Source organism: Colossoma macropomum, unplaced genomic scaffold, assembly GCF_904425465.1.
Source record: "Colossoma macropomum unplaced genomic scaffold, Colossoma_macropomum, whole genome shotgun sequence".
NCBI classification, from domain to species: domain Eukaryota; kingdom Metazoa; phylum Chordata; class Actinopteri; order Characiformes; family Serrasalmidae; genus Colossoma; species Colossoma macropomum.
This window is the reverse complement of record NW_023494791.1, coordinates 34,884,174-34,909,324: the sequence shown is the minus strand read 5'-3', so window position 1 is coordinate 34,909,324 and position 25,151 is coordinate 34,884,174. Positions and strand designations below refer to the sequence as shown.

Sequence of the window (25,151 nt, the reverse complement as noted above, 5' to 3'; positions counted from 1 at the left end):
CAACTGCTAAAAACCGAAATGCTAAAGCAGAGGTACAAACCTCAAAGTACTAGGTAATTATTTCAGGTAACATGATGGTTAGTTCCAAGGCAGTCCAACTAAATTACACTGAAATGCCCAGCAGGTTCAAGGCATTAACTGGGTAAAAATGTGTTTCATTTAATTTCTTGCTTGAGCGTGTGGGTTTACAGTACAATTTAGTGTATGTTATCTTGACAGTCCAAATATTTATGAGGTATTTTTATTCGCTTTTGTCAGTGTAATAGCTAGAACCTCTCAGTGGAGTTTATACCCCACTTTGGAGTTTGTACCCGAGTTAATGTCTAGAATTTAGGGAACTGCTTATAGTTTACTGAGTGTCACCAAATAGTTTGCAAACAATTTGAGCATATCGCTGCTGTCAGAACAAAACCTTGTATACCCATTTTTTGCTGATTATCACTTTTTTACATAATTTGAAAATGTATGTTGGCCTTTGCGTTGTGTGTAAGCTTCTTGAAGGATGGACAAAAAGAAATGGCCCAAAATTACTTTGAAAAAAGTCTGGTTCCACTGACTTACATTAAAAGTAAAGTATGTTTTTTTCCTTCTCCTGTAAAGTTATTATTTTGGAGACATGAGGTTTTGTTCCGACAGCAGCAACATATAAATAAGTTGTAGGGCACTATCAAAAAATTGTGACTAGATCTTCAGCCTGCTAGACTTGTGTGAGTGAATAAGTGAGTGAGTGAGTTAGTTAGTTACTTACTCATGTATTTAGAAGTCTGTAAATTGTTACACGTCTCAAAATACAGTGGCTTGTTAAAGTAAGATCATAAGTTTTCTGGTCAGCAGAAATGATGAGCGTGACCTGTTTTAGATTAACGATGTCTCAGTGACTCAGTAGTCCTTCAGACGCTACTCACGCACACACTCAGTGCTCTCCTGCTATGACACACCCTTCTGTGATGAACCACTGGGCTGTGTATAAACACAGGCAGTCAGGATGCACCCGCAAAGAGTTTCCTCCCCAAACTAGAGGATGATTCCTCCTTTCCTCCTATTTAACAAAAGCCAGTTTCTATTCACACGGCACTGCCAAGGCCATTAGGCAAGCAGAACACAGGAAGATGCTTTTGTTCTTCTTGTGCTCTGCAGGAGCCTGAGGATAAAGGATGTGAAACAGGTCCAGCGAGTGGATTTCACTCTTTCTTTAACAAACAGCTAATGGCATGTTCTGCGCTGAATCCGGATCAGATTAGTGAACATATGGACCATAGAACTGAGGAAGCCAGTAAAGTTCAGAGAGAAACCTGCATCTTGTTCTGGTTTTAGGCTGACTCCCAAAAATGTTGCAGAACAGATGCTACAATGCTTCTTTTTACATGTGTATTTACATGTTAATGCACTAAAATAATAAATTAATGCACTAAAAAAATAAAATAAAAAAGATAAATAAATATTAAAGTGGTGGTTTTGCCAAAATTGAAATTTGTGCAATTTGCCCCTTACCCCAAGTGTAGTTTTTCAGCCAAGACATGTTTAATGACCAAAGTTTGCTACGTTAGTTTTGTACTGGATCTATAATGGTGATATAGCTAAAAAGGTTATGGAAATTTTGACTCTGTCTATTAGCATCATGCAAACTGCATGCCTAAATCATCACATGCTTACCTCAGCCTACCCTGGACCCATGCAGATTTATCACAGGCCTACCAAATCAAATGAGGAAAAAATATTTGAAGGGTTTTGTTACAAAATACCACTTTTTGAATACCACATTTTCTCTTTATCTATGCTATATTATGATTGATGATATGATTGATGAAATGAATACCAATGTGATATTCGTTTCAAATTTCTATATATCCTAAATTTGCAATTGAAATGAAACACATTTATTAACTTGAGCTTTTTTAAAAGAATGAAAATTGATTTGTTTCCTGTGAATGCTGTCTTTGTGTTATGGCAGTATATTGTATACATGTATATTAGCTTCTCTGCATCATTTCTAAATCTGCAAAATGTAGTCCATTCAACCAATCTTAAGCTCTGTTTTATTTCCTCAGCCTGCTTATTACTTCTTAGCTTTCATTGCTATCTGCTATTGCCTCAAGCCATCAGTTCTTTATAAACATGCCAGTGTTTGAGTTTGAAGCTGTGGTCAGAAGATATGCCTGGGGGACATGCAAAAGTGAGATCTTGTCCCCAGTAGGGTAGAGCCATTGGGCCTCATTCACCAACCATTCTTAACCCACTCTCTTGAAACTTACTTAGAGAGTTTTTATGAAGATTCTGACATTCACCAGTGTCGTCCTATTTGGGATTAGTTCTTAGGTAAAAACAGAATCTACACACACTCAAGAGCACAATGGTGTAAACAATTCTGCAGTTTAAGAACATGTTCTGAATCTGACATAGACTTTTTCTTAAAACCTTTATCAAGAAAAAACTAAGAAAAACTTATGAATGTATTGACACATGACGCCCATTGTCATCAGTAGTCTGTGAATTGGGTTCTTACAATGCTTCTTTGACTATAAATCTAAAACATTTACATCATCATCAGAGGTAAGACATAAATGATCCATTTACATTTTTGTCCCCACTGTGCTGATAATATGCTTCAGCCTAGGACGCTTGATGATTTAGGTTTAAAGTTTGCTGTGTTATTTTTGATTTGGACTCTGTTGTCTTCACTGGGTAAAAGTTGTGCTTGGGGTGAGTGGACACATGCTTTATTGTCAAGGGTGTTTGCAATGTCGGTTGTGTTAATGTGAATCCTGCATTGTAGTTGATGCTATTGCTATTGTTTGTAGTCTTGCGATTGTTTTCTACCACCATAGTATGGAAGCAGTGGAATAGGTAGGGTGATGACTGCACTGCTGTCTGGAATAGGCCACTCCCCACTTTTTCACAGACCTACACAAAAATTTATTTCTGCCTACTGAACTGCCCCAAACTGTGTCAAGGTATTATATAACCTAAAATAGACTTGCTTATGTAGTTTTTGACACTGTATAAAGTCTTTGAAACTGGAAAAAAAGTTTATTGCATGACTAAAAACAGTAGCAGCAACTGTCTTGAAGCCTGTATTGTGTCTAAATTTTTGGCAATTTCTATAGATACCAGTATGCCATACCATGTCAAAAGCCACATCAGCAAGTTTATTTGGCTATCATTTAACAATTTGATATGTTGTGAGGAGAATGTTTGATGATTTAGCTGTGCAGTTTGTACAATGCTAATTGGTGGACTATAAGCATCCATTGCTTTTTAGCTACATTAAACTCCAGTGAACATTAAGCTGCAGTGAAAAAGAAAAGAAGAAACCACAGACACTAAACATGCATTAACTACATTTGGAGTAAAAGGAAAACTGTGTAAATTTGATTGTTGGTTAAAATTGTGTTAATAGTCACTTATTGTATGCAGCATATTTACTTTCCGTCTTCCTTCACTGACTGAGCCTGATTGAGGTCTTATTCAGTAGACACTGAAAGGAAATAAACCAGTTTTATGCTTCTTTCTTCCTTGCAGCTCCTGATGAGTGAATTCCCTTTGGCTCACACCTCATTTGGTCAGTTCCTGTGTAAGCTGGTGCCCTTCCTCCAGAAAGCATCTGTAGGCATCACAGTGCTCAACCTGTGTGCTCTCAGTGTGGACAGGTATGTCAAGAGTTATATCACTGAAATCTCTGCATGTTTGTTGGAGCATGTGTTTCATAGTATGCTGTAATTTTTAAGGTGTGTGTCTTATAAACAGTAGTTCATAATCCCAGCAATGAAGACATACTGGTATGCTGCTTAATCCCTTAACCTGGCAACTAAATGTTCAGTTATTAATCTTTAAGGTTTAAAGATAATTAAGTCATAGTCATGACTTACTAAAGTGTGGGAACAAGATCATGCCTTAGTAAGCTGTTGTCTTGTTGTGTTCTCTTGTTCCCATGCCTTAATAAGTCATGGCCACGGCTTAATCATCTCATTTCCACACCTTACTAAGTCCTGGCCACAGCTTAATTATCTCATTCCCAAGTCTTACTCAGTCATAGCCACGCATTAGGATCTGAAGTAAAGGAAAAACTGACAAAAGTCCTCAGAGCAAACCTGTAGTAAAACAGCAGAGGCAGAAAATGAGTGCAACCATTAGAGGTCAGTTATGTACAATTTGATGTATATTATTTCTCACTTTTTGTTCACTGATACAAGCAGGATTGTTGAAAGGGAAGATTCTATACCACATTTGAGGTTGTGTTTCAAGTTGTTATTGTGCATAAAAGCCTATTTTGTAGATAAACAAACATCCTTTACATGTTTGCCATGTTTTATCATTTTGCACACGAAAACAAACAAAAATGACCATCCGTACTTCTTGTTAACAAAGAGTGTGAATCAAATGTTATTGTAACACATTGTAATTCATTATGTAAGTATGTGATTAATTATCTGTCTTGTAATTATGTTTAAACCACACACAAGAAAAATATCCCCTGACATGAGAAGGTTAAAATGATAGACTGATATTTAATATTTAGGCTAAGAGAGACAAAGAACTGTGATTTATTCTTTTTGTCTTCTTCAGTTTGGCCCATTGAACTTTCCCTCATCTGATATTTCACCCTGAGGCCAGGCTGAGGTGAAGGAGCAGGTTTTTGGGGATCGGGTTAGTGTTGGGGTCAGACTCAGGGCAAATGGTGGAAGGAGGAGTAATGGTTTCAAACTGAGGTTTATATTGTGCCCTTTTACTCTTGTGAAAAAGTGTGTGTGTGTGTGTGTGTGTGTGTGTGTGTGTGTGTGTGTGTGTGTGTGTTTTATCCAAACAAGAACCATGAAGGCCTACATAAAACCCTATACATCTATACAGAGGCACCCCATTCACTTCATGCAGTCTATAGTCTTATGTGTCTTGTAGCTTGCGCTTTCTCATTTGCTCAGTACCTACCCCAAATCAGGAACACATGGAGCTCGCTGAGCCGAAGGTTGTTTTCTCAACCCAACCAAATGGAAAGCATGCCCTCTGACTTCATATATTTTCATTGTGACATCAAACATATGCTGTGCTGACATTAACATTGCCTGGAAATATTCACATGGAGGCAACATAGATGAATCTTGTGGAATAAGCAGCTCATTAGCTGCAGTCTTTTGTGTAGTGCAAGCACATGAAAGTTGAGTTATTCAAGGTAAAGTTAGAAGGCAAATGTTTTTTTGGGTTTTTTTGTAGTTTGTAGTTGTTTGCTACTAAATTTAAATATAATTACTATGTAATTACATGTAATTACTACATACTGTATAATTACATAAAATATACTGCTTTATAAAAGTAATTACACAGTTCATTATGTAAAGAATTTATATTTGCTCTTTTGACTTTTTTCCAGTTTTTCAAAGCATTCAAATCATAAAAATCACACCTTCTCTGCTGACAAATACAAATGTGTTATGGATTGAAAGTTACGAAAGAAATTCTCAGCCACTAGTAAGAAGCAATATCAAATTACACTGTGCTTTTGTTTTTGACTTCTTAGGCAGTAGTAATATGACTTTGTGTACAGCATAAATAGATGTGTGAAGATTATCTTTTTTCTCTGTGACAAGTTTAATGGTAACTTACAAAACTACTTAATCTCAAGCTTTTCATGCAGTGGCTTTGTAAGAGCAGTTCCCATGAAATGCTCCCAAGGAAAGATTAATGGATTTGCTCATTCGGGGTGGGGTTAGGGGGGCAGGATGCTGGGTAGTCAGGCCTCTGGTTCAATCAGAGCAGTCCCACAAGTTTGTAAGGTCAGCTGTAATGGCCACCTCTTCCTCTTTGGGGACCAAATCTGCCCTGCAAAAGTTTGAGTACATGCTTCCAGTAAAACATCCACATTCAGCTTGTCTATTTAGACAAATAAAATAGTACAACTTACTTTTTTAAGGTTTCTGAAGCTTTGTTGGATGTGTTTCTTCATTTGTTCTTCAAAATGTTTGACTTATCAGCAAATCACTTACTGTAGACAAATGGAACATTAACGTAAGCAAAGTTTGTCTGTTGTTTTTATTGTTTAAATCTAAAAAATTTACATCTGAAGCAGTGTTTTAATACTTTTAAGATATTGTTGTTGCACTGGCTCCATCCAAATATTATGTCAAAGTAGTACACCACCAATAGGACATTCAGCTGTGTAGTATGTGTAGTATGGTAGTATGTGGTTTGGATGCAATTTTGTCAACAAATCACTATTTGAATAGTTTTGAATTTTAACTATTATTACTTGTGGCATGAGAACTCATGGGTTTCTTCACATTAACCACACTAACAAAAAATCACAGGGCAGGACAGACAAAGGCAGAAACAGAGCAAAATTGTAGTAAGAATACAGCGGGCTGACCATGTGCTGGTTTTGCAGAGTGAGCCGTCTTAAGGATTTTGACACATGTGTAAGCGCTCCTTGCCATTGGGAAGGAAATGCAAGACTGGCTTAATTTCGTCAGTACACAGCTGCTTTTGATTTGTTTCCAGCCAGCAATGAGGAAATGTTGAGCATATCTTGTCTGATTCATATCCCCGAGTAGTGTTAGTCTGGCTGCTTTTTCTTCCCCCGCTGTTCGAGCGTTTAAAAGGTAGATACAACACCACTTAGTAAAATAGTAATGCCCCATTGTTGTTAAACAGGAATATTCAAGTGTGTCATGAAAAATATATACTTACATATAAAATCTTGATGCACCATTTCATGGAAACATCCACTCGAGAGGAGTTATTAATGAAACAGACAAGCAAACACGAGTTTGAGAAAAGGAAAAACAAGCAGACTCCTAAACCAGCCAGTAAGCGGCTTTCTCCAAACAATCACAATGAGTGAGCGTCACCGCAATATTAACACACGAACACTCTTTTCATTAAACTTAAATCAACCTTTCCTGTTGCTGTGAGTCAAAGTCAACATTTGAACTGTTCTGCAGCTGTGTTGCTCTGCTATTGGTACACTTGGTGCAGTATAAGTCCCTGTTTGGTTTTAATTTACAGATCTGATTGAGTCCTTAAACTGGTGCTCAGGTTCTGGACATCTGCAAAATTATAACAGCATGATACTCTTCAGGATACACAATATGCGTTAAAATATTTAATTTTTCTGAGGTTTGCGAACAAGTTGGAACAGCAATGACCTCGTTTTCAAGAGTTTTTCAATATCTGTGATCTCCCAATATCCATGATAGATGCTCAGAAAAGTGTACTATGAAGTGTTTTATCATAATAATATATTGTCATATTGTCCTGTTACTCTGGGGGATCCCATGTTGACTGGCTACTCCAGCCTTGGCTGGCTGCTAACTTGCTTGCCATAGTGGTGCTGATGCTAGCTTCAATTGCAACAAAATGTTCTTGTTTTCCTTTCTAGCCACACATTAATTGAGATTTTACACACTTCCCTTTTTTGTCTTTGGTTTTAGAAATAACAATTCAATCTTTTAACCCATCTATTTGGAAATTGGGTTTTCAGAGTTGCTAATATGCAATGGCATATTGTAAAGGTTTTTAGAGTTATCCTGTGCGTAGTTACAGTTGCTAGGCTATGAAGGACCAATTGGGTGAACCAATTTTCAACAGTGCCACCCTGAGGCAGAACAGTGCTGTATCACTAGTTAGTTGCCAAAGAATGCCAAGAACAGAAGCTCACCATTCTGTGAGTGAATCAGGCTAAACAATGATCTGAATTTGCATATAGCATAATTCATATATTATGTGATTGCATATAACAAGATAGAATAATGTCATAATAAGTTAATTGATTTTGAGATATTCTGGGGGTCCAAGAGGTTAATTAGGGGGTTCAGAATCTCCCCTGTATTTTGCATCTTGAGTAAAACAAGAATACAGCTAGAAGAACACAGGTTTGAACTTCATTTATCAACTCTGCCGCTATCTCTTCATCACTGAACTTTCAAGTCCTGTTTTGTCGCAAGCTTGTTGACAGCTCCATTATTTCACTGTTCCATTTCAACCCTGCAACTCATAAATGAGAAGTTAGTGGGCTGAGTTACACATAATTTGCATGATGAGCTTCAGGCTTAGGGCCACTGCACACCAAACCATACCATCCCATCTCGTACACTGACCAAAATGTGAAAACACTGGCCGCTTATTCACACACTATTTTTTCTTAAAACCCACATACACAGTTTTCATGAAGATTCTGACATTCACAAATGTTTTCTTATTTGGGCACAGAAGTGTGAACAGTTCTGCAGTTTAAGAACACTTCATGAATCTGATGTAGACGTTTTCCTAGAACCTTTCTCAAGAACAAATTTAAAAAACAACTTGAGAAGATATTGGTGAATGAGGCCCATTGTTTTTAAGGTACAGCCCATTGTTTCTAAGGATTTAAGGTACACATGTCGGCGCTGACATTCCAACTTCAAGCTCTGTTCAGTTTCTTAGCGCATCACAGCACACCACTCAGAATTTCACTATTCCTAAATCATATTAACCCATTTACCCCCAAAGACTTAAAAAGTACAGCAAGGAAATTGCCCACAGAGTTTTGTTCTGTTTGACAAATAAGCTCAAATTTTGTGTCAGGCCACTTTTTGATAACGCTTATGTTTCACATTTCTAATATTATTTTAATTAAGCCTGAATTTTGTAAAAACAAGGAAGGATTCCAAAACTAACTTCAGACAATACTTTCTGTCATGAAGCTCACATATGTCCAAAACCATATATTCTTGCAATTTGACTTCTTCTGAATTAGGTGGTACCATTTTTTGTACATTTCTACTACTACTTTGTAGTTTTCAAGTGAGAGCCATTTTCTTATTGTACCTTTGAAGTCTTTGCTCCAAAAGGGTTATTTTTCCTGTAAATTTTGCATATTTTCAAGAAAATTAATGTTCCATTCATCTCAAATTGATCATTTCTCATGGTGTAATAAAATAGGCCAATATTTCAACAAATCATCATTTTAATTACCGCCACACACATCCACACACACACACACACACCGTGGCCTTCAGTAAACTGAATAGTAGTTTCAGAAGCATTGCGGCCGCATATTGTGGTTGCATCAAGGTACATCTTGTGCTGCACATGTGCTCGTACGTCTCCCTCTGTGTGACTAAGACAAACAGCTGATATCATGTCTCACATTAAACAAGGTGGCACCAAATTGAGCTTATGTGAAAATATTTCTACAAACAAAAATGTTCTAAATATGTACAGTGTAAACGTGACTAAGCGCTATCGTTCTAGCATATAGTGACAGTGTTTAAAAGCCTGTCCCTACTTCTGAGTGAGCGTTGCTCCATGCTGTCGGTACATGTGTTCTGAGTTTGTGTTGCTCCCTGTTGCAGGTACAGGGCTGTAGCTTCATGGAGCCGTGTGCAGGGAGTGGGGATCCCCTTACTGACTGCTGTGGAAATCGTGGTCATCTGGGTGCTGTCCATCATCCTGGCTGTGCCGGAGGCCATAGTGTTCAACACGACATCCTTCAACTACAGCAACACGCAAATTTACACCTGCATGCTTGTACCCACATCCACCTTCATGCGTGTAAGGCTTTACTACTGAAATATAAGCAATATACTCTCTTCATACAGTGTATATGACAGATATATAATCTCATTCTGTTCTTTTGTATACAATCATATGTTAAATATTGATAGCACTTTACTGGATCACTAATTAGTGGGTAGAAATATGATAATTGTATTGTAAAAAGAGGTGCTTGAACATTATATGCTAAGGTCTAGTTGTCACTAAATAAGTTATTAAGGAATTGTGGTGGCTATTAATTGGTAATGAAACAGAATTACCCATAAATAATGCTTTTGTTATGTCTTTAAATGCTCAGCTGCAGTGGGATGTACAGACACAGTTACAGGCTCTAGTTAAAGTGAAACTAAAAGGTACAGGAATTACTGTGTCTCACATGCTGATAACATCAGTTCTACAAAATAATGTGGGTAACTGCACTGAACTGATGACAAAGCCACTGTGCTATAATCATGTACAGTTGCTCTATTACTATCACATAGAGGCCCACTTACAGACAAGCGCTGTTACTCAGATTCAGATGAGGTAAATATACAGATATTACACAGAATCAGGGTTGGTAAGAGCAATATCACATGTTCCTTTTGCATTACCTGTAAACTAAATACTGTTAATCTGTTATAGAGCACAAACCTGGCCTCTGAAATTAGTTCAAAACTCAAATCACATCCAACATATCTTTATACAGCATGTTTATTTTTCTTTATTTTAACTTATTATTTATTAGCAACTAGGAAATTAGCATGTAACATTTAGGTCAGAACAGCTTGTTACAATTTTTTTCCACTTTATTAAAGTCACTGTTAAAATTACTAACCTATTAATTGGTAACAACTTTAAAATTAGCATGTAATTTTTAGGTAAGTATAACTTGTTGCCATAATATTACTATATTATTACCCACTTACTACTGATCTGCAAAGTGCTACTTAAATATTTATGAACTTGACACCAGAATTTTAGGTGTTTTATTCAATATTAATTAACTAACTTCTTGGTCATCGGTGGATTGTGAGCTCAAATCCCAACAATTTCTCAGGGGTCTGAGAAAAGGGCTCCCCCTGAAATTAATAAATGCTAATAAACGCTGCGAAAACAATTAATCAGACCCTTTTTTGCCTTCGTCTTGCTCTAATAAGAGTGAATTACCTTTGAGACAAAGGCTTGTGATAGGGCTGATAGGACTAAAGAACAAGAATGAGATGGGATGGTGGTGGGGACTGTGAAAACTTCACGGAAAAACAGAAAGAAGAGATGGAAATTTATAGGGCACTAGATTGGAACGAGCAGGGCTTTCAGGCATAGTCCTGCTCCCAAATTTTAATTATTCCATAACACCATTTTGATTCCTATGCCTATATGAATATGAACCATCATCATGTTTGAAAGATCAGATCTGAGCTAATTGGGTTCATCTTTTCGTTTAAAGGTGCTTGAAGTCAGACTTATGTACAGAACATACATAATTGTTTCTATGTTGTATGATGAATTTTGTACCATAATGATATTTCTTTTAACTAAAGGCAAAGGACCACATATGAAAGTGGCTCAAAAGTAATTTGAAAAGATCAGACTTGTGTGTCCACACAACTTGGAAGAATTCAGATCTGTGTCACATTAAGGCAAAAGATCAGATTTGTACCACTTCAGGCTGGTAATGTGAATGTAGCCTTTGGGAGAATGTGGAAACAAAGTAAAAGCCCAACAATATATAAGCAATTTTAGCTAATATGGAGGCAACTACATTCACTGTTTTGTTTTGTTTTGTTTTGTTTTGTTTTGTTTTGTTTTGTTTTGTTTTGTTGTTTTTCAACCCATTAGATGGCCAGGGCCCACCAGTGATCCCAAAGTTTTATTAAACCCTTCTATAATCTAAGAATAGCTCAGCCAGTTTGCACTGAAGTCCCTGTAGTTAACGAATAATAAGCCTTAGTATGTAATAAGCCTGTGATTTTAATAGGTTAAACAGTTGGTTTACCTGACTGAGATGCAGTACTAAAGAACTATGTGTTCGCTTTTGACTAGACTAAGCTGGTAGAACTCAAAAAATCTGTTCAGTGAGTTGCCCTATAATGTTAAATTGACCTGACTTCACTTTTTTAATGTGTAAAACGAATAGAAAACGACTTGTTTAGGACAAAAGGAAGATGAGGATACAGAAACGATGTGTGAAAGCTCACAGGGAGTATCTGGAGCTCAGTTCCTTTGTTCGCGAGCCTGGAGAAGCTAATTGATAGCAGACCACATGTGCAATTACAACCAGCTATCTGTTCCAAAACACAGCCATATGTGTGGATGAGGAACACATAGCCCTTTCTCCACATGACATCCACCATAAAACTCATTACAGCCATTTACAGCCGAGCATTCATGGTTTTTACAGGACGTAAATATTCCCATGTAGGCCGTGCCCATCATGATCAAAATCTTATCAACTACTCAAGTTAAGCTACTCCAGTGGCTTTGTGTAGAGCCCTGATTGTATGGAAGCAATTGTTATTCGGTGTAGTATACATTTATACTGATTCTTTTGTTGCTTTATCATAGTTCATATCTTTCCAAGGTCAATTTCAGCAGTTCACATGTCTTTTAATCTTAAAGCCTTGGAGCCAGTCTAATGTACAGCACACACATAATTGTTTCCATGCTGTATGATGCATTTTTGTACTGTTATGATATTTGTTTGTAGCTGAATATACACTTACTGGCCACTTTATTGGAAACACTGTCCTTGTAGCACTTTCCTGGAGACTGTCGTTGCACACCCTTTATTAATGGACAGTTTCTGACCACAGAGCCACTCTAGGTAGAATATTATTGGGTGCAGGACTACTCTCAACCTAGCAGTGATGCTGACATGTGTCAAAGCCTTTCAGTACACTCCACACACACTACCAGTCAGTGTGCTGAGAATGATCCACCACACAAACAATGTCTGGACACCAGCAGTCCTGTGATCAGCACCTAACCAATGATGAATGTGTTGGAGGGCAGCTTACAAACTGTGCAGCAACAGATAAGGTGCAATCTGTAACTGCACACCTTCTTAGCAGACCTACAGCTGTGTGCAAAAGTTTAGGCACACCTGGTCAGATGACATGTTTTGTTTATAGTCTAAGAGGAAATAAGTTAATACGTCCTCTACAGAGAACACGCCTCTGCACATTTTTTGCATAATTTAAAAGCTCCAGTTACACTTTATTATTATGTTCAAATGTCATGGTGAACAGACTAATAGAAATGTTCCAAAATGACATTGAAAAAAATGTGTTTCCTAAACTTCTATGACAAATTAAGGTCTTTCCTTCTCTTGTAAAGTTGGCTGTTTTGAGATAAAAGGTCATATTGCAGTGCCTACTTGTTTCATGGTTTCTAATATGTAAAGATTTGCAGAAAAATGCCAGATTCAAGTTCATTGTAGAGCATGCACTGGAAAAGTGATAACATTATTAACATTATTAAAACATGTCAAATGGCTGCACATGAACAAATTGTATTACACGAACACAATAATTGGCAAAACAAATATACTGCGTTGATGTGACATATTTTCTTTGTATGCAACCATTTGACACAATACAATCATAAACTATTGTTTTAGTGCATGTTCACTAAAAAGAATCAGCAAAAACACATCATTTGACCAGGGGTATTTAAACTTTTGCATACAAATGTATGAGCTACGTAAAGCTCATAGAGTGCCCAGTGAGCGAAAGCACATGGTATGTGTTTGTAATAAGGTGCTTGTTGGATGACTCTTCTGCACTGTTTTCTCTGTCTCCAGCACTACATTCAGTGGAAGGACTGGTGGCTCTTTGGCTTTTATTTCTGCGTGCCACTGGCCTGCACGGCCTTTTTCTACACCCTCATGGCTTTCGAGATGCTTAACCACCGGAAAGGAAGCCTCCGAATCGCTCTAAGTGACCACCTCAAACAGGTAAAGCACACTGATTTGTGTATTCTTCTTTTCTGACTGTTTCTGACTTTGTTCTCATGGCAGACTGGCTTTGTCCCACTGCCTTTATGTATCATCACAAGTCTAAATGAATTCAGTCCAACTCAGACTGAACTGTAAAAATTCTCATTTATTTTGGAACCAAAACTAAATCTTCTACTGGGTAATAGCAAAGGAGTCATTCTGTAATTGCAAGTGCATTTAATGTGCATTTTATTTTATGATGTGTGAGATACAGTTGTGTGCAAAATTTTAGGCACCCCATCACAATTACTGAGCAATTACTGTTTATTTGCCAAATTTGTTTATGGCAAATTTTATATTTTATGCTTTGTTTTTCTAATATATTTAACTCAGCAAATAAGTAGAAAACTAAAATTAGCAGAAAAATGCTAAAAATATATTTTTTTATTTGTTCCCTTTAGAGAATGCGTTAACTATCCTCTCTATATAAAATAAAATAATAAAAAAAAAAACATTTTCATTAAAAAAAATCTACAAAACATTGTAATGTAATTTTTATGTATGTTCAATTCTGATCACATTTTATCAAATAACATGACTACATATTAAATAGTCCACGGAGAGGCTTTTATTATTAAACATTTCATCCATGATGCAGGGGCCAGATTCTCAAAGCTTCTAACAACAGCTTACTAACAACAGCTGTCATAACAGCCCTATGGCCTTTGTAACCTGAGACCACTCTGTGACCAGCTAGCAACCTTTCCTGTGCCTCATTCTCTAAAGAAGGATAGGAGATACTATGGTAGTGGTGGCAAAACTACTGGGCCAAATCTTAAAAGTAAGGTGGCTGACAGTGTATACAGAATACAGAAAACATGGTTATTCTTTTATTTTTACTGCCGTTAAGCAAATTCAGCCTTTATCTGGGCCAAATATTTTCCTGTAAGAAGTTTGATGGCTTTTCAGGATATTTTCAATGTTGTTTACAATAAGTGGGAGTGTTCTCTGCATGATGTTGTTAAAAAGATTATCAAGATTTCCTGTTTGAAGATTACCAAAATCCTGTAAAATCTGGTTTTAGATTTACAGTCACACCCACAGATAAGACCAGTCATGTGACAAAATGGCACTCAGAATGTTTTCAGAATCACTGGAGCAGCCAGTTCTGACCAAGGCAGGGAAGATACAATGGTCTTAGTAGGTTATTACTGTCCTAAGTGCTTTGAGGAACCAGCCCCAGGATGAGACGGATGATCATTAATCACTCTTGACCCACTCTTGACCCAGAGTAAATGACATCATGTGGTGCAGGTCATGTGATACTGGGACAAACCATTCCTTTTTTACTTTTTTACAGGCAGCTTAATTAATGACAAACACAAAAATGAACTATTGTATTTGCAAACGATGGGCTTCATTCTCCAATATCTTCCTTAGTGTTTTCTTAAATGTGTTCTTGAAAAAGGTCCTAAGAAAAGTCTTAAACTGCAGAATTGTTCCCAGCTTGTGCTCTTGAGTCTGTGTAGTTCTTACCTAACAAATCGCATATAAGAGAACATTGATGAACATCAGAATCTTTGTGAAAACTGCATAAATGGGTTTAAGAAGAAGTTTCTTTTTAAGAACAGTTGGTGGATGAGGTCCAAAGCTTCTTTGTTATGATTGTCTTCTGATGGTTAAGGGAAAATGACAAAAAGAATCAATATTTAAGGTAATTTCAAAACTTTATTTTGGGCAAAATTGAAGGCAAGACTTCACTAAATTAGAAAAACAAGGGTTTGTAGTGAGATCCACCTTTCTACTTTTATTTAAAGTCAATGATTTATTCAAGATGAAAACATGTTATTTGTTGAACAGTGAGTGTGTTTACATGCACTTATTAATCCAATAACTGCAGAAAATCAGATTTTGTCAGTAGTCCGATCAACGCATGTATATGCACTTGAGGAATCAGATAATGGGAAAACTCCTGGTCTACACGATTCAGGCAGTAATCAGATGTTCGCTTTGAAACCGGCCAATAAACTCACAAAAGAAGATGTGATGTAAAAAAAAAACATTGCGACACTTCACCTGAAAATATGAACATACATCATCAAGAAGGTGACGAATAAATCCAGCTCTCTTTATTGGATATCTTAATCGGATGGCTAGACCTTACAATGATCTAAGAAATTGGAGTATGCTGTTTACATGAGCACATGAATAATCAGATAACTGCAGAAATACGATTATGGTTGGATTATTGAGTGCATGTAAATTATGCATTAATATAATAACTATTAAAATGTATAATTTAAAGTGCATTAAAAGTGCATCCCATGGACAAAAAAATACCAATTCTATATATAAAGGAGTTTTTAATGTAATCTAAATAATTATGTTTTTGAGGATGATGATGGAGTTTTGGGTTTTATGTCCTGCAGAGACGAGAGGTGGCCAAGGCCGTTTTCTGTCTGGTGCTGATCTTCGCTCTCTGCTGGTTCCCCCTGCACCTCAGCAGACTCCTGAAGAAGCTGATGTACGATGAAAGAGACAAAAACCGTTGTGAACTATTGAAGTGAGTGGAAATCAACTCCTTTGTCCACAATTCATACATTTCCTGCTGCTGCTGATATTCAGTCCACAGAGTGACCTGGTGTGCTTCACGCATTGTTTCTGAACACTGAGTAGCATCTTGGAGAAACTGCAGTAGAAGACGTTACATTTACATTTATAGAATCTAGCAGAGGCTCTTATTTAGAGCGACTTACAAAAGTGCTTCAGTGTCCACTCAGATATTGTATCATAGCTAATACAAATAGGTTAGAGTCCAAAATACCCTTGAGCTAAGACGCTGCCAGAAACAAAAGCCAGTACTGATAACTAGAAATAAAGATAGAAAATGAAGACATAGCATAAGTGCAATTCAATGCATTTTAGTAAGTACTTAGGTTAGTGTTCACTTAAGTGCTTCACAAAGAGATGGGTCTTCAGTTTGCATTTAAAAACCGTGAGGGAGTCTACTGTTCAGACAGCCAGTGGAAGTTTGTTCCACCATCTGGGTGCCAGGACAGAGAGGAGCCTTGACGCTTGTCTTCCATGTGTCTTGAAGGATGATGGCTCAAGCCAAGCTGTACATGAAGCTTGAGTATAGATCAAGTTTTGACCATTGTTATGAGGCAACTGCCATTGCCATGAAGTAGAAGTTACTAAAAACATGATACTAATTGGAGCTTTAACTAGAGCTGATATTTTGGTCCAAATCCAAATACAGATCAACAATTTTGGGTCTGAGCTTGACCTGAACCAACACACAGCCCTGTGTTTTGTGTCTGAACTCAACCCAAGCCAAACAAAATTCTCTCCAAACCCGAACCACATCATTGTAATGAGTCTGAAACTGACCCAAGTACAGCAAAATTCTCTACAAAACTGATCTAAACTGACCATACACTACCCAAAGTGTCAAATAAAGTCTAACAGTACAGCCCTGATTTCCATGTAGTGACAAAAATAGCCATAATTAGAATACAGATAAATAAAATATAAGGAGATATAAAATAATACAGGTGTCAGAACAAAGCCTTGTACCCTTAACTTTCAATGGAAGTTAGTGGAGAAATTATTACAAGGATACAAGTTAATGTACTATAGTGAAATAGTCAGCTGTCCAAACTGAAGTTTAAATTAACCTTTACCTAATGAATTCATCAACTAAGGCTTTTGAGCAGCATCTCCAACTGTTTTTTAGTGTGGATAAACCTTCCATACTGAACTGTTCTCGCTACAGTGAGATATTAGCTTCACCTGTTTAATCCTAAAACTCTGTTTCTGCACAAAGAACATAAAAATATTTTTGGACAAACAAATCAAACATTCTTTTGGCTGTGCTAAATTGTACCTTCCTTTATTGATTCACTATTTATATCCTGTTTTCTCATAAACATAGGCCTCATGGACCTCAGTGCTGAGTGACTTTAATTAAAGCAATTTAAGGTTGTGAAAGTAGTTAAGAACAATAGAAATCTATGTAAATCTGTCAATAGGGAGAAATCTGTGAGAACTAAAACATGAAAGTATTCAGGTCCTGTTAAGTTTGGACAAATATTTCAAGCTCTAATACTAATATCCACAAAATATAATATATAACCAGCTGCCATAACAATCGACAATAAATGACATTTATTTTTTTTCAGCTTCCTGTTGATCATGAATCATTTTGGCATGAACCTGGCCACTGTCAACTCCTGCATCAACCCCATCATCCTCTACTTCATCAGCAAGAAGTTCAAGAATTGCTTCAACGTGAGTTGCACCATTCACCCATTCGCGAACATGCTAACTCTAACTGGCTAACACGTGCTAAACATTAATGTTGCTCCCTCTGAATGGGCCCCTCCAACCTGAAAGCTGCTGATCTGAAACATTCCTATGGGAAAAAGTAAACCTGTGCTTTATTTATGGAGTCATTTAGAGATCAGGGGGGATCACGTCATGCATTGTGCCAGAAGAGCTAAGAGAGCTAAGTGATAAGCCATGTCTGATGCTAAACCTCACATGTGACTCTAAACATCACAGGCATACATAGAGATAAGAGTGAGCAGGACTCACTGTGGAAAAGAAGCTAATAATGGGTCATGTGTTATCAAAGCCAATGTGTCTTAAAGCTGCAATCAGATTACAGAACAAAGGGGCTCATCATTGAATTTTCCAAAAACCTGAGGTGTGTGTGTGTGTGTGTGTGTGTGTGTGTGTGTGTGTGTGTATGAGTCAGCTGGGGGAAGAAGAAGACATAGTTCACATTCAGCTGGAATCACAAATTGATGTTGAACACATAGAAAGCATGTTGTTTGGCATCAATTTTTCCTGTAAATATTGATATCTGGTGTAGTCTAGTATGAAGTAGAGGTCATACTGCAATCAGCTGACACTTCCCCACCTCCTCACCATATACATAGCTACAGGTACAAGAATTGACTGCTATTTGTTGCACACAGCTAGAAAGACTAGCTTAGTACAAAGCAACAGAACTAAAACACTATATCTCCTTAACGTTACATTTATGATGTTATTACAATTCAAATATAAAAAAATCCTGCCTTCCGCCCAATGACAGCTGGGATAGGCTCCAGCACCCCACCGCGACCCAGAAGGATAAGCGGTTTAGATGATGGATGGATGGATGGATATAAAAAAAAAACATTTTTGAAAGTAACTAAAGTATGTTAGTACAGATTTTCAGCATAAGTGTTCAGCATAATTTTTTCAAGTTTGTCTATTTTATTATGATCCCCCTCTTAGTGGTGGTGAGCACCATTTTGATGCGTGTAAAAACTGTTAAAGATGTAAACACTCATCCCACAGCGAGGTGGAAGCCAATGACATAGCAGAATTTTGGGGTGGCAGATTTTGGGAAGGTGGGCACCACCTTGACCACCCTTTTAAAACCACGCATGGGTGGTACACTTCCTCCAGTCACAAAATACAGTCGCTTAGGACACATTAAAGATGCATGGAAATGCCAGGTGTAAACAGTTACAAGTCTCGCTGTCCACTTGATCAGATCACTGTGTGAACAAGGCCAGGGATATGTAGGTTGCTTGTATGAAAAAAACATTTAACCTTTTTTTAACACCCCTGTTCAATTACATGTTTTGTTGAATTTTCTTTTAAGTGAAAATAAATTTTAGCGCATTATTTTAGTTTAACATATTGAAGAAAAATAAAGCATAGCTTATAAAAGGTGCCATAACTTATGCACTGGCCACATTTAATGTTTTCCACTTTTTATGCTAAATTCAGCAAATAAACATGATCACGCGTTATTGTGCGTTAAAATGTGCAGAAGTGTGTTCTCTGTAGAGGATGTAACTTATGTTCACTTAGTAAATCAACAAAAACATGTTATTGAAGTGTGCTCTCCCACACATGTGGTAACCACCTCTGGTAACTTCTTCATAATCCTAAACAATTTTAATTTGTGTTTTAATCCCACCAGTCTTGCCTGTGTTGCTGGCGCCGCTCCAAGAGCCAAGGCACCAGCTTAAGCCCAATGAACGGCACGAGCATCCAGTGCAAAAACCAAGAGCCCAACAACCACACTGATCGCAGCTTGCGCAAAGACAGCGACTGATCCGCGCAGCATGGCGCCGCCTGTGGCCTGGAGGACCCGCTGTGATTCGTCTGTACCGAGCTTTGTTGACAGGATGAAAGCCACCGCCTAGTCCAGCTGCAGACCTTGACATGTGAAGCCTTAAAGACAAAAGTGCAGAGGAAACTAGTGCTTTTCTGTGCCGGGCACAGTATGAAAAGAAGCTGCTTTTATATTTATATATATCTATATATATAACCAACCACAGACTAGACAATGGGACTGATGTATTTAAGGTCATGTTCCCAGAAGCTTCTGGAGTGATGTTTTGCCGTGAGAGAGAAGGCAGAGGGTGGAGGAGAGGGGGCAGGATGCAGCTGAACGTCAGCTATAAATGAACTCCAATCAGGGGCTTAGCATGTTTGGCCTATGAACACACAAACACTAGGACCTGCACACACACAAACACATGTGTGGGCTGTGCACACTTTCTCAAGGGGCAGGAAACTGAAGGAAGGAAGAGTTGAGTGGTGTGTATGACGTTCTCTGCATGTGAATTTGGACTAAGCAAAAGAGGCCACCATCACATATTTTCCTGATGCTGCTCAGGACTGAAACTCCCAATTGGTCTCTAAATATGGACCTAGAACATCTGATGGACTTTATATCGTGCCTGGGAAGCTTGATCTCACTTATTTAAAGCCACCCTGATTGCATCAGACTGTTGAAACAGTTGGTAAGATGGACGTCGCTTTTGTTTATTGAGGTGGACTGGATTCAAAGGGCTAAGTCTTGTTATTTACAGTGCTTTGAAAAATGTATTTGCTTGCTCAGTGATTTTCTTCATTTTATCATGCTGTTTCTTCTCAGATCCTTAATGGATCCAGAGACTATCTGAATTAGAACAAGATGCAGTGTTCAGTTTCTGGATAACAAAAAAGAATCATCCATCTGTCTGTGTGCAGAACACTGCTGCAGAACTAGGCAAACATCCAGGTGCTCTTTCTCAAAGCTAAGATAAGCTATTTCTGTGAAATTTAGTCATAATCAGTTCTCACCCAGCTAGGTCCTGCTTCCCCAACACAATGCTACCAAGCGGTAAGGGTTAAGGCCAGCATTTGAGTTCGCTGAAAAATGGTAAGCACCACCACATCTTTTCAAACTGCTGCAAACGCAGCATCATTGGACAGCATGCTTGCAGGACAACTATAATTCTTTTATGTCAGCTAACTGACGCCAACATTGGCTGACATCGAGCTGACCAGAGAGGGAGGGCAATCCTACCCAAACAGAGAAAGTGAGGCCAGTCATGCTTTCTTGGCATTGCTTGGAAACGACTCACAATCTCCTGATGACAGGATGAACGTTTAGACTAGTGGTCACCAACCCTGGTCCTCGAGGACTACCTTCCTGTAGAATCTGGTTCCAACCTCAATCTGCCACACCTGCTCCAGCTAATTTACTTATTCTGAAGTTCTTGATTGGCTGAATCAGACGCATTAGTGCTGGGTAAGCATGTTAGCTGGAGGTTGGGACTAAAATCTGCAGGAAAGTTGATCTCTAAGAGAAGAGCTGAGGACCACTTGTTTTGATGGTTGCACCTCTCGAGAGCCTGAAGTTAACTGGCTTTTAAATGCCAGAATTGGTATTTTTTGCTCCTTGGGGTCCCCTACAGTTGTATTTCACTTTTACACCACTGTTGTAAATACAAATTGTGCTTTGAGCCCCCATCATGGACAGCTGTACACATGCCTTTGTTGACAAGCCGAAGGTCACAGAATCTGACTCCCCTTAGGTTAGAGCCTACATTGCAATCTGTAATATATAACATCGGCAGGGATGTACACTCTGCTGTTGGATTTTTGTTGTTTTCCCATTAGCTGTTAGACTATCTAGCATCCTTATATCTCTCGCCAACAAGTAAAAGACAGTCCGAGATTTAGTTTTGTCCAGTCTCTTGATTGGTCACTCTCTCTTTTTGTCTTCTTCGCTTCCTCCAACATCTTCTTCAGGCTCTTCAATGTGTGGTGTGGTGCCATAAAGCGTTACGCATGTATCGTTAGAAGTTTCGTGCCAGCTCCTCCAAAGCTTCATAGCAGTATAGCAAGCATTCTGGAGTGGAAATGACAGAGACATCATTCTCCCATTTATAAGTCAGTGCACCATCAAAATGATTTTGAAGTTGTTATTTTAAGGTAAAATTGTTTCACAACATTGCAGCTGATTTTTATCCAGCATCTTTAAATGGTTCATGAAGTTATACCCTTTACTAAGGTGTGGTTTGCAGGTCCCTGGATGTTGTATTTTGTAATTTTTGTCCCTCAGGTACCTTTTGTACCAATCAATCAAACCTAGTAACTGAACGATGTTTCCCAGTAACTGAACCTTTTCATCCCTGTAACTGGAATTTATTTGAAATTACAATCACTTTTTCTTTTTACCATTTCACATGTTTGGACACTGCAGTATTGTGTTCTGTATAAACGTGCTTGACCCATGCCCAAATAATATGTTTCTATACTGCGTCATATATTCCAGAAACATTTAAAACTTCACACATAACCAAAACGAAAAGGTGCTTTGTTGAACCTTGATTGGTCCTTGAAGGAATGCAGGCCACAGCTAATGCTTTCTGTCCCACAGCTGGGCTTGCTGACCATCAGCTCCGGTTAGTAATACAGAGGCTAATGACTTCTGACCCTGTTCGAATTTTAGACTTAGCTCTAGGAGGCTGTCCAATTGCAACAAACCCTTGGTAATAACGTTGAAAAAAACAAGAGAGAGGGAACATTTCTAAGTTCAGCGTGAGGGCTTGGGAAAAAGGGGGCCTCTCTGTCGAACCAAAAAACAACCATGCGGTTTAAATATCTTCCTTTACTCGCAACACTGTGAATCCTTATTCCTAAATATTACTCGTTTTGTATACATTAGACTACCTTAGTATGAACATTTGTAACCTTTCTATTGTGTTTATTTATGTTGGATCATATTACATCACTTGTTATGGAATTTAGCAGCAGTTACAGATGTACCAGCCTAAAGACCTTTTCCAGTAATACGGTGTCGAATCATTTCTGTTTCTTCATATGAGCTTCAGAGACAGCTGGGATTTGTTTAAATCTCATTCAGAAGGTTTCAATTCATAAAATGAGAGAGAAGAAATGTTGTGAGAATATAGTGGTTTGTACAATCTGAAGTTTTCAGAAAGTGACTCAGACTGCAGACTGTAATTTTAGATCAATGCAACACTTTTCTTATGTGTTTTTTTAGTATGCAAACAGTGTTGAATTTAAAGGAGTAGTCCAGCATTTTTCCTAGTCTACATCTGTACTGCATCATCAGTTACCTTTTGACTAATCTCCCTGTGCTTAGAAAAGAAGAGAAAAGTATGCAATGCCATGCAAAATGTGCAGCACTGTCAATAAGCCCTATTCATAAAGTCACCATGGCAGTGATTAGCTGGTGTCATTTCAACGCTGGAGTATTTTTACTGGTGTTCTAGGCCAGTTGTGACCGACATGTAAATGAAGTCATACACATTAAAGACCCACACCATGTAAAACTCTGATTGGCTGCCAAATTGGATACAATAAAAGAAATCAAAAAAAGAAAATTCTCATAAACACAGCTGCAAACTGTTCTTTACTAAATATGGAGAAACACGATGAGATGATTGTTTATGTTAATGAGTCATATGCTAAAGATTTGACAGATGAGGTTGGAAAACACTGAAGTATTCCTTTAAAGTTACCAGGAGTTGTAATGGGCAACATTTTATATCTCAGCTCCTCTTCTAAATGTACCTGCTGTGGTTCAGATTACTAGCAGTGGTGTTTGATGCATCAAACTAATCTCAAGATAAGCTGCTGCTCTGACATAAACATAACAGATGCCACTATTGATCCATCCATTCAAAAAACGTCTGGTTGTCTCTCAGTGTAAGGAACCCTGAGACCCGTGAGAGAGCAGGCTCAGTTTCCGCTGGGAAGAAGCCCCAGTCTGGGACTGATCTGAGCCACATTTTGACCTGTTTGGCAGTAGAATGGTCAGCGTCATCTGTGTCCAGTTTAACGACATGTGCTGCATTCGTGGAAGGGTCTCAAAACATGTCTGTAAAGTGTGTTCAGCAAATGGTTGTTACAACATAATTGTCTTTTATTGGTCTGGCATCACTATGTCCTGACAAATGTGCTTTTAATTTGTTTGAGAATGTTTATGTATGTAATTAAAGTCCTTTTCCAGTAAAGCTTATATAATATAAAAGCATTTGTATTGCTCCAAGTGCAGACAATTTTTTTTTTTTTTTTATTTCTGCAATGAGATATATTACCACGTCTGTGGTAGACAGATTAGACAACAATGTCAGGATTATGAATACGAATGATAGTGGCAATGTCAGAAGGATTATTTTCAATTATAAAGTCATTACAATGTAAACTCCTAAATTCCTGTTAAAAACCCAAGCCAAGCAAAACACGCACTTAATCACTCAGAACTAAAATATTTCTTCATTTTGCTGGTTGGAACATGTGTCTTTATCAGAGCTTAATTTAGGAAGACTGGTGCAGCTCTCTAAAGGCTCCTCATCAGATTTTAGGAACTCTTCTCTCTCTGGCGGCCTCATGAAATAACTCAAAAGAGAAAAAGAAGAGCAGATTCCTGCCTTTCGGGAGAAGGGAGGAAGGCTTTAGGTCTGAGGAATTCGGTGGGAACGTTTACGCTTGCCAGAGAGGAACTGACTACAGCTCACACACTCAAAAGAGCTGAAGCTGTCCTTTAAAAAGCACCATTCAGAGCAGAAGAGCTTTTGTTACTGCGCAAGCTTAAGTCCGTTCACTCTTCACCGATGAGAAAGAAGCACGGCCATCATTGTGTGGCCTTCTCTTTCCCGAAATCTATCAGGCCTCTGTCTTCAGTCTGTCACAGCTTTGTCTGGGATCTTACTTTAAAGAGAACATACTGAACATCAAAAACTAATATAATGATAAAAAGAAATGCATTTGTAACATTTTTGATAGTAGCCCAAGCTGTAGGTCATTAAAATATTATGTAGATCGTGTGGTCATCCCAAAGCTGCTCTGTTTACTGTATCTAAGTACTTGTTCTAAGGCAGGTGTCCTGACATAGTGACATGAGTGGTGCTACAAAGACATATTCCTCATAAAACACACAGAGAAAATAATTTTGACGAGTGCACACAAGCTCTGCTGAGTAGCTCCACCTATAGACCATGAAAGACAGTCATACTGAACGTGAATAAGATCTGCTTACTATTGGATTATTCTTCTGTTACTTCTGTAACAGATATATAGGTGTGTGTGTGGTGGCCTGTGGGGGCAGGGAGAGGGAAATAGGGACTCACAAAATAGTGTTTAACCCTAAAAAAGTACCGCTCTCAGAAAAAGGTTAAGAACCCCTGTTCTAAGGTAATATGGCATTAGGCCTTAGGTTGCATGAGCACCTGTGCAAAGCTTTCCTTGCTTACTCATAATAACCCTTAAGTTTCACTGCTTTAACCCCTTAAATGGCCAGGCCCAAAGTTTTATGACACAATTCTGTAACCTAGGAGGGTTAAAAATGCATGGGTGACACTTATGCAATTGCGGGACACAAAGCAGGACAATCTTTACTTAT

At 38.0% G+C, this 25,151-nt stretch overlaps 1 protein-coding gene across 1 annotated transcript in view; it reads left to right on the top strand.

The window, feature by feature from the left end:
- ednraa (endothelin receptor type Aa) overlaps positions 1–23,798 on the top strand; it is a 31,228-nt gene extending 7,430 nt beyond the window's left edge. Inside the window, exons 3-8 of the mRNA XM_036574926.1 lie at positions 3,520–3,647; positions 9,321–9,519; positions 13,307–13,459; positions 15,871–16,004; positions 17,623–17,731; positions 19,425–23,798. Coding sequence (XP_036430819.1) covers positions 3,520–3,647; positions 9,321–9,519; positions 13,307–13,459; positions 15,871–16,004; positions 17,623–17,731; positions 19,425–19,559 — 858 coding nt within the window. The 3' untranslated portion in view covers positions 19,560–23,798. The remainder of the gene's footprint in view (positions 1–3,519; positions 3,648–9,320; positions 9,520–13,306; positions 13,460–15,870; positions 16,005–17,622; positions 17,732–19,424) is intronic.
- Positions 23,799–25,151: the final 1,353 nt, after the last annotated feature.